At 45.8% G+C, this 10,449-nt stretch overlaps 1 protein-coding gene across 1 annotated transcript in view; it reads right to left on the bottom strand.

Annotated features, from left to right (window-relative positions):
- Positions 1-839: 839 nt before the first annotated feature.
- Positions 840-10,449, bottom strand: part of BBS4 (Bardet-Biedl syndrome 4) — a gene marked incomplete at its 5' end in the record, with an annotated part of 18,897 nt that continues 9,287 nt past the window's right edge. Inside the window, 8 exons of the mRNA XM_010192164.1 lie at positions 840-991; positions 2,193-2,403; positions 2,775-2,916; positions 6,095-6,164; positions 6,630-6,801; positions 6,933-7,085; positions 7,973-8,041; positions 9,118-9,172. Coding sequence (XP_010190466.1) covers positions 840-991; positions 2,193-2,403; positions 2,775-2,916; positions 6,095-6,164; positions 6,630-6,801; positions 6,933-7,085; positions 7,973-8,041; positions 9,118-9,172 — 1,024 coding nt within the window. The remainder of the gene's footprint in view (positions 992-2,192; positions 2,404-2,774; positions 2,917-6,094; positions 6,165-6,629; positions 6,802-6,932; positions 7,086-7,972; positions 8,042-9,117; positions 9,173-10,449) is intronic.

Genomic DNA, 10,449 nt, shown 5'->3' on the forward strand with positions numbered 1-10,449 from the left:
TATTCAAACAATTTCAATTTAGCACTGAAGCGGACCGTAAAAAAAGGCTTGTTTTTTTTTTCCTGCAAACCAATTTTTCCCTGCAAACCCTCCTATGCTGGGCAATACAGATTCTCAAGATCTCCAATCACAGGAGCACAGAGCTTCACTGAGGCTCATTCAACCTGCTCATTCAACCCGTTTTTCAGCAGTTAGGAATTTGGAGGAGGTTTTTGCTGCTGCAGCTGGCCTGCTTCCAGAACAGCCAGCCTCTGCTTACCTGCCTTCCTGAAGGCCAGCTTGGCAATGCTCTTAGCTACCAGATCGAATCTTATGCTTCAAAATAGGTTGGATTCAAGAAATACAGAGAGTGGTCATGGGATCAGAAGGTGAAAAGTCCTACAGAAGCCAGCTCAGTGGGCTGGCCAGCGCACGTGCTGCTGGCCCAGCCTGAGCAGGTTCCCACTGACCTTACTGCCACTGGAAGGGTTTGATCCTCCTTGGGGTCCAGGATGCTAAGTCACCACTGGTGGCTTTTGTGAACAACCTGGGTGCCCCAGGAGGACACACACCCAAACACTGAAGACTACCAACCCTGGGGAGAGAAGGATCTCCCGTGTCTTGCGGTAAGCTGTGACCACACTGCCAGCAGCTATGCAGAAACCTCTTCTAATCACTGCAAGGACTCCCTGGGACAAGGTAGAGACTGCAAGCTAAGATCACTGACAGAAAACAGCTGCGTTTAGACTAACCCACAGTGGGGTGAAGCCACTGCACGGCAGGGGAGAAAGCAAGTCCCTTCCCCACAAGCCAGCAGGCAGCTCTGGACATGCTCCTGTACCCACCCACCAGCATCCATCCTAGTCTGCTGCCTGCTGGCTCTTGCGCCTTTCTTTCCTCTGTTCCTCAGCCCCTGTTGGTGTCGAGGTCTCCTCGGGGCTCGTTTCTGAGCCCGGCTCTGGTTCCAGAGGCAGCAAGGGAGGCTTTGCAAGCGGGGCCGATGCTCCAGCACCTGGGGAAGAGAACACTGTTACAGCTACTGTACGTCTTTTGTGGATTGTTTTCGCCCTTCCAGGCAGCACGGAGATGCAGAATAAACACAGCTATTAATTACTCTCAGATTTCTTCTGTCTAGCAATTAGCTTATCAACAGCACTCAACTCTTTTGTGAGTTATCCAGCCAGAGACCTTGCAGGACTGGAAGTTCTGCTGAAGGGAAGCTGAGGTATGGGATCTCATCCTGCTGGGAGAAGTCAGTACAAACTCAGGAATTCACTCAGGCTTTGGAATGGAAAACAGTTCCACTGACGCGGGTTTGCACTCAAGCTGGAGCCCAAACCACAGCATCGTTTCCAGTTCACGGTTTTAGCAGTCACAGGGAGTTACACACAGTTGAAGTAGCTACTAAATAAAATCAAAACAGGACACGTCCATGCTTAAGTTTTTTTCTATGCTTAGATTTAGGCTGGCAACTGATGTTACGGACCAGCTCCCTTCTCTGATGTGGATGATAAAGTCCTTCAGGTAAACCCCAAACTCCCATCTGTTTGATTTTTAAGCTTCCTTAAGTCTTCCCTGCATGGAAAATTTATTCCATGCATGAGAAATGGAACAAGTCCTTAGGGATACCAAAGAAAGGAGCCTGGGTTACACAACTTCTCTCCTGCTTCAGTCTGCAGGCAACAAGAGTAAGAGAAATGATAAACAGAGATGATAAAGCGCTTCAGAAAATTGTCCATCATTTCCCTTTCTCCAGCAGCCTGTCACCCTCTGCATGTGCATATCAGCTCCTGGGCTCTTCCAAGGGACACAAGAGGTCTGGTTTCTGAAACCACCTCCTTCCTGGAGCAAGAGCTCAATCCCATGCGAGTAGAGTCTGGCCCATCGTGGCCCAGTCAGGAAGGGAAACTTTACTGATCTTCCAATATAACGCACCACAGACAGCATCTTCCTTCCACAATTCCTTAACTCAGAAATCTGGGAAAGTTATTACCAAATATTGCCATCACTCCTGTGTAAGCAAGTCATAGAACCAGTAAGGTTGGAAAAGACCTCTAAGACTGTCAAGTCCAACCGTCGACCCACCACCACCATGCCCACTAAACCACATCCCAGAGTCAATACCTTCTAACCACGTGCTGTAACTCTGTACTTGGAGATTTCCCTTCTCCCCTCCCACAGTTCTACTTTAAAGAGAAGGACAAGAGCAGTACCTGGGGGAAGCTGCATGGTTTTCCCATACCCCGCAGCTGAGGACATGGCTTGACCCAGGGCCTGGTTAGAGCCCAAAGGCTGCTGAGCGCTGGAGGATTTCCCCAGTGGAGCAGCTCGCTGCTTGGATTTAGACTCTTTCGAAGGCTTAGTCCAGACCAGGCTCTCCCCCACCTGCAGGGCAGCTCCCATCTTCTGGGCAATCTCCACCATCTTGTCAAACAACAAAAAGAGGAGGCGCTTGTAAACAGGAACTTCAGACAACAATAAAGTCAACAACACCACAAAAAAAAAAACCAACTGTGCAGAGCTGGCTACTGCTTCAGTGCTCGAGGGAAACATCTCCACTAATTCATTCCCTTAATTAAGAAGGAATCTTGTCTTGCTGTGTATTGATTGAAGAACTGGGCTTCAAAGAGCAGAAATGAAGCAAGCAGCTCTTAGCAGGCAACTGCTCTACTCAGAAGAATCTCATAAGCTGAACTGCTTCCTAATAATTGGACTCCAAAGTCAGATTTCCTCCTTGTTTGTTGCCAGTCCTAGTGTGGCTACTTAGCCCCTGCTGACAGCTGTCAGACACATACCTCAGGGTCAAAGTCAAGAGTGCTGCTCTCCTTCGCTGCATTGACCTTCTTCTCCATCTCCTGGTACTGACAGAGGGCTCCCTTCTTGTCACCCTGGTTATAGAGCAGGACGCAATAGTTCAGATTGACCAGGGGGTTGCACCTGCAGCAAACACACAGGAGGCATTGCATTCACCGTGGGGACACTTCTCCTGACTTGGGATTAACGTTAAGATGTGCCTAAGCAGCAAAGCTAGAGACACCTTTGTCTGGCACGGAGAAACTGTGGGGTGCTCCATACCCCAAAGCACATGAGTGGCTGCACAGCCAGAGTCCTCTGGGGACACAAGAGTCCCATGTGCTTGGTGGCAGACCCAGTGCTTGGGCCCAGCACAGGATCCCGGTGCCAATGACCATACAAATGACCGGTGATCGCCAGTTTTTGCCCTTGAGGACCATCTCAGGACTGGTTTAGTAAGTGTCCCTTGCTGCTGACAAGTAGTGACTCTGGCTTTCACCGTACTGTGAAAGCTGGTCTCTGACTTACCTCAGCAATCTCAGTTTGCAGGGGACAGGACAGTGGAACAGACTCATGCTTATTGATTGGATTTTACAACCCAATGGGCTACAGAAAATGCTTCTTTGCATTTAATTTCCCCACCTCTTCTCTCTTATTCACCCAGTGAAAGCATACACAATTGTATGTACTGTTATAAACAGTGGGTGATAATTATTAATGATACCTATTAACAAAGGAGCCCAGCACCACAGCTAACGCCGTTACCCTGCACAGTCCTGCCTCCCTTCCTGACAGATTTCAGAAAGGCAGAATTTCTCCATGTATTCTCATTTTCCACAGTATCCATTTTCTTCCCTAGGATGCATTAACCCGCACAGCAACTTTTCCTCTGGCATAGCCAGGAGTGTGAGCAGATTAAACCGGAGGGAAAGAGCGAGCTGACTCCCTTGGCTCTGGAATTGATAAGTGAAGCTCTCAGAGACCTGATCCTTCCTTCATTCCCCGACAAGCCCCACTCAACAAACTGCTCTGACCCCCGAGACGCGCCATGGAGAAAACGTCAGGTGGAAGAGCACGGCCTGACCACAGCGCGCTGCAGAGGAGCCACAGACGTGCACCACCACACACAGGTCAGCGAGGGATGCTTTGTGCAGGCTGCTCAATAAACGTGAGCGAGGGACTGGTGCCCTCTCCTGGAGTTTGGCGGGGCTGACTGCAGCCATCCAAAGACTCCAGCACCCAGGCCCGGGCGGGCAGGACAGCGAGAGCATCCTCTGTGAAAAGTGCAGGCGGCTTCTGCTAGCACTGTCCCATAAATAGAAAGTGTCATCTGCAGGCCATGACCATCCATCCTTGGTAAGGGATATGACAGCACTGCAAGGAAGAAGACCATTAGAAGAGATCTGATAGCATTTATAACTGTTGGTTTTCCTCTAGCTGAGAAACTGGATCACTGATCCTGCCACAGAAAAAACCCACAACAACCCTCCTCTCTGTCTTTGCCAAATCAAAGGAAGAAACACATGACAAAATAAATATCAAACCCCTATCTCTCTGGGGGAAAGAAAAAAGCCAAAAAAGAAAATACAAAAAACCAAACCCATACAATAAAACACTGAAAAGAAAGATGAGACAGATCTGGGAACAGCCGGTTTTAAAATTAATTGAACCTTATCAAGCTAATTTGCCTTCAGGAGCTGAGGAGCAATATGACAGTTAGAAAAAGAAAATCAATAGCTAAATAACCACAGAATGAAGGACGGCCATAAGCCAAAACCAGTACTAAGAAGAAACTCCTTTTTAAAAGATTTTTCCAAGATGCTTTCCATTCCAGACCCTAGCAGGGCACCCAGGCCAAAAGCCACAGCACCGCTATAAAAGTATTCATGGCAATGGAAAAAAACCATGGCTATCTTCATCCCAGCCAAACAGTTCACAATATGCCACCAAAGAAAGCCTGTGGGGACACAGATTTAGCCACACAATAACGGTCTAAAATATACGGCGTGTCAGCTGAACAAGCCTAACGAAGTCTGGATATTCCTCCCAGCAGGCCCTGGCAGTTGGCATTCATTTTTGCAATGATGAGGTTTTCTTTTCCTAGTAAGACCATAGAACCATAGCGCCCCAGCAGTGCCAAATATTTCAGCAAAGTTGTAAAGCTAAATTTCTACTCTTTCACTTTGATCAAAGCACCCAAACTCATGACCAAGCAGTCTGAGCAGTCTGGAAGGTTCTCTACTGCCTTGCAAGGCGTGGAAGGCTGAGGAAGAAAGCCAGCCAAAGGACTTGACCAGACTTAGTGATGCTGGTAGGAATGACCGATGTGTAATTGCAAAACTCTCTCGCATAGCAATATATTTATAAATCTTTGACCAGAGTTTGCAAAGGTTCAGTTCCTCTGAGGAGGCTGCACAGACCTCCTGATGTCTGAAACAGATGTAGAAGTAATATTTAAACCTGCTTTGCAATTCCGTTGCTGTGTAAGTACGAGGAAAGTCAGTGCCAGATGTGCACTTGCTGATCCATGAAGCGCAAGTCGTGTACTTCCCAGTAAACATCTGAGAGCGTTCATGGCACCTCTTTGCAAAAAGAACTGCACTGCAGCATGAAACGCTGTTTTTTGAAACCTGCTGCCCTTTATAATAATGCAACATGAAGCCTTGCCACCTGGGTTAGATGAGACAAGAGGAAAAGGGACCAGCACCTTCTCATGTCACCCTGTGGTGGCAGCTGCAGGTGCAAAGTGGTTTTGCCACAGCTCTGTGGCCAGCATACAGACTCCTGGGCTCCAGAGCACAGAGCTGGCCGCTGTAAGTATGCAAATATTCACAGTTAATTGGGGAGAAGAACCACCATCTAATCACCTACCAGTTAGAATATGAAAAGTAAAAGAGAAATGCAAAGAAAAGCAGACCTAGGGAGCCAAAACTATGCATAATCCCAAGCCTCTCATTGCCCTGCACAGTGCTCAAGCTTTGGGTTACAAAATATTCTGGGACAACTGTTTTTCTTCTATTGCATCTGCTTCACTGCATATAAATATTCACTGGAATCCAAAGTCATCACCACTGACCCATTAACTAAACAGCAAAATGAAAACCAGCTCCGGGTTGGACTGAAATAAAATTGTCCCTTTCATTTTTCAGAGCTGACTTGAATTTGGGGGAAAAAAAACCACACACAAAAAAGCCACCAAAAGCAAAAACAAAAAAAAACAACGACAACAAACAAGCAAACAAAACCTGCAACAACAACAACAACAACAACAACAAGCAGCAACCACAAAACCCAACTGCTGACAGCTACAGTGAAGACTTACTTGTCCAGTGCCACAGCTTGCTCATAGGAACGTTTCGCATTCTCAACGTCTTCAAGGTTTGTCAGAGCAACTACACCAAGGCAAAATGCACACACACAGGTTGGTGCCTCACAAGGACTCCATTTTTAGGACAATTCTGAATGTCATTACATCGTAAAATAGATAGGTGCTAGCAGGGTTGTCAGGGCTGCTGCCAGAATTAACCCTACTATTGTCACTTCTGACACATATTTGTCTCACTTGATCCCAAAACTGTCCAGTGCTGGAAATCCACACCTACTCCTTATGCCAAACACAAACTCTTACATGTAGAAAGTCTTTTCTTATGTTTAATCCGGATCTGACTCCAATTTAACCTTCCTATTCACCACAGAGAGGGAACAGACTATTCGGAATTTATATCTGTCAGGGACCTACTAGGGAAGGGCTTCTAGTAAACCTTCTATCCAATATTTCTTTACTTCAGCCCAAATTTCTGTCTCTGTAATGTTGCATCCCCCTGTCCACCAGAGGTGGATAACGGAGCACTGTGTACCTGCGAGGAGCATATAGAGCTCTCCCATCTTGGGCTGGAAGTTGATGGCAGCGCTGAGGAAGTGGAAAGCGGAGGCATACTGCTGCATCGTGAGGTGGACTAACCCCAGGTTGTACAGAATCTTCCAGTCAAAGGGTGCCAAGTAGTTTGCTCGCTTCAAGCAGCTGATAGCCTGCAAAAAAGGAATTAATGTGGTGAAAGACAGCCTACCCAGAACAGACCTCCTGCCTCTGCCGCAAGAGGCATCTTGTTCTTGCATGAAGTTAGCTAGAGATAGGAACAGAAAGGAAACGAGACACTTACCGCTACGTATTTCTTCTTCCCAAAGAAGCACATCCCAATGTTGTTCCACAGAGGGGGGCTTTCAGGCACAGTGCTGGCTACCACCTTGTATTTGGAGAGGGCAACATCAAAATCTCCGTGGGCCTGCATCATGCTGCCAGCCGCCAAGGTAGCCTTTGAGAGAAGACAAGGGTGGCCAGCTGAGGAACTGCCTTTCCCCAAATACAGCAGGACCACCACAGGACAAAATTACTAAACTAAAGCAGAAGAGAGGGTAAAGAAGGGACTCAAGTTCCTGCACCACCACAATCATAATTATCTCAGAGATACTGCAACGTGACAAGTATTTAGGGTGTGTTTTGAGGTGACACCAGGACCTCCCAGAGCCTGAGTCTCTGAGAAGATCTGCACACCAATAGTTTTTTAGCAACAAGTACAGATAGAAATAGTTCTGGTGCAAGTTAGCCGGAGAATGAAACATTGGCAAGGAAGACATATGCAGAAAGCTAGCCTAGTTCACACAGACTGGTTGATACTGCAAATCAATGGAAATATGCACGAGGGGAAAAAAAGCAAGTGACTGCAACACACTATATTTAAACCATACTAGTTAAGTCCTTTACAATATTCCACAGCGACAAGTAAAAGCTGTAAGTGTAACGGTGTTTTCACAGTAACATTCAGCTTGTATTCATCTACTGTGTGTCAGCCCCACGTTTCAATACTCTACATCGCTAACACGGTGCAGAAGGAAAAAGAGACAGAGAGAAATGAAGTAACACCGCTAAAAAGGGAAGCGTGTTCACAGTCAGGAATGAAACCTAGATGCCAAGCTCGGCCTTCCAGAGCAGAGCCAAGGAAAAGTCGCTTTTGCATACAATGGCTTATAACCCCCAGACAGGGTTATTAGCAGATGGGAGACTAATATAATGCAGTATCACTTGTATCTGTGCTCTGGGCCTAGGGGACACGCTGGCTAGAGTTGGCAAAGCTCTGATCCTGGAATGAGCCTTAGGAGGTGTCCCATCATTGCTCAGATGGTTTGTCTCCACTCCTTGTACCTTGTAGTTGCCTGGGTCGTAAGTAAGTGCATTTCCAAGGTGTTCAAAAGCCTTCTGGTAATCCCCAAGCTGGGAAAAGAAGTAAATAAGTATCAGAAATTCAGGAATAAGGAGCGGTTAAGAAGAACACATGCTTTTTTGAGCACCAGAATTTCTGATTCTATTAAAAAGATTCAGAAACGTGAATTTTACAGTGCTGCCATCACACACACACACACACACACACACACACACACACACACACATTCTGTTCCATAATTTACAAAAAGGATTCCAAAAATGGATAAAAGCTGTAGAAGGAAAGCTGTAGAAGCATCTTTAAAACTCCCAAAGGCGAGTAGGTATCCACAATAAACTGAATAAACAAATCACAGCCCACAGACCCAGGGGCTAAATTCACAGAGTGAACATTATACTCTCACTACTTCTGTCCTGCAGATCCCCCTTCCCATGTCACACTCCCTTCTAAGCCACACTTACCCACTCCAGACATCCAAGGCTCCCATTGAATTTCCCTATCTCTAGAGCAAGGCAGGTTTTTTCAAGACCTACAGTTTATTCTCAAGCACCTGAGCGCTGGGGCAATGCTTAAGGATCTTTCAGAACCAGCATCCGGTGCAAGTTTTCTAGCCCATCAATCCTTTCAGGCATTACTGCCTATTCTTCTTTGCTTGTTCACTCTTTGGGAAGCTTACGTTAGGAATAATCAGATGGTCCTTCCCATACATTTTACAGACCCAGGCAGTAAGTACGCCTTTGTTATTTAAATCGCTTCCGATTTTCTTCTCTGGTGCGTTAACACTAACAATTTCATGGCTGCTTTTGTAGGAGAATAACTTGCTCAACTCCTGCTCCAGAAGCAAGGTAATGACGAGTCGTGTTTTGTTGTACTTGGAGGATTTATAACAGAATTAGGGTGGTTGCCAAATTCCCACTCTGGCTCAGGTCCAGGAAATCAACTTGCTTTTCACAGCAAAAGGAAAAAAACCAGAAGATACAGAAAAGCAAGCTCTGTCATGTGAAATGTTGTCTTTAGAGAAATGTGTGCAAGTCATAGGAAAGTGGATAGAAATCAACTATAAAACAAAAACCTTGGTCATTTTGAAAATAATTAAATTCATGGAATAGCTAACAGTCTTCAGTACCTGCAAGTGAAGTAACCCCAGCGTTGTAAGGAGATCTGTGTTTTCTGGAGAAAACCTGCAAGACAAAAGCCAGGGAGCTGCGTTGTTTATTAGCCCTTCTAGAACAAGGTCAAAACAAAACATGGAATTACGATGCTACATTACTCTAGTATTAGAAATTAACTGTTATTGTTAAACACAAATATTAGGACATCACGGGGACTTCCTTTCAACAATATTACACCTAAGCTTTCAAAACGTCTTCTAGATATAAATGGGAAATAGCTCCATGAAATAGACCTGGATGCATAATAAGATAACGTGGTTTTGTTAAGCTTCAAAGCGAGTCTGCATCAGTGACCTGGAAATACAAAATGGGATTTTCCATCGTCTCTTATAAACCACCTTGTAAATCCATCCCAAGCTTCTTGGGCCATGTAGGACCGACAATCCTCAGCATTTCTGATGGATCCTCAATGCACTCAGCATCAGACTTTTAATTCACCCTGTAAAAAGATTACAAGCCTTGTTTCGCAAACCGGCTGTGGATTGCTCACCATGGCAGCCCACGGACCAGAGTGCTCAGACAGGCACTACCTGTTAATGCATCCCTGGCTCCATCCAGCATGGAGAAGCTTGAGAAAAACCAGCAAAACAAAACAAAACGTCCCAAGGGCTTTCAACTGTTGTACACAATGCCTACACCTTGGCTGCTAGCATGAGGTTTGCACAGGAATGCTGCGGACCCTTTTAAAAGTATCCCCATTCCCAGCAGCTTTTGAAGACAAATAGGACAAAACCAACAACAACAAAAAAGCAGAGACACTGTATTTGTGGCCTCGCTTACCTTAACAGAAGTAAGTTCTCAATTCAAGACTTAAAAAATCTAATATACACTCACGTTAGCACCTTTAAACCTCAACCAGAACCAAACTGCCTGTGCCTGACGGTATGTAAACACAAAGCAGCAGTGGGGAGCTGGTGAAAATGCCAAAAAACAGCAGGCAAAATGTAATAGGTACATGAGAACAAAAAACAAAACAACAAAAAAAGAAAAAACAGGAGCGAGGATGAAGAAAGGAAGGCAGGCGAGCACTGGGATAAGATATATAAACCAGGTTAAGATGCTTAGCAAGGATTATTTATGTCATAAACATTCTAGATTAGGCCAAATGTCTACCCAATATACTGCCAGGCAGCAGCCAAAAGCAGACGTGTACGGATGCGAAAAGAGCCGGTATAAAAATGTAGATCCTCCCGTGGCTTCCAACATGCTCCTGCCTTTCTTTAGTGCTTGCCTCCATTACAACACTACATTTTAACAGCACTGGTAAATCAAGTGCTCAGGAATGC

Source organism: Mesitornis unicolor, unplaced genomic scaffold (genome assembly GCF_000695765.1).
Source record: "Mesitornis unicolor isolate BGI_N332 unplaced genomic scaffold, ASM69576v1 scaffold50969, whole genome shotgun sequence".
Lineage (NCBI taxonomy): Eukaryota > Metazoa > Chordata > Aves > Mesitornithiformes > Mesitornithidae > Mesitornis > Mesitornis unicolor.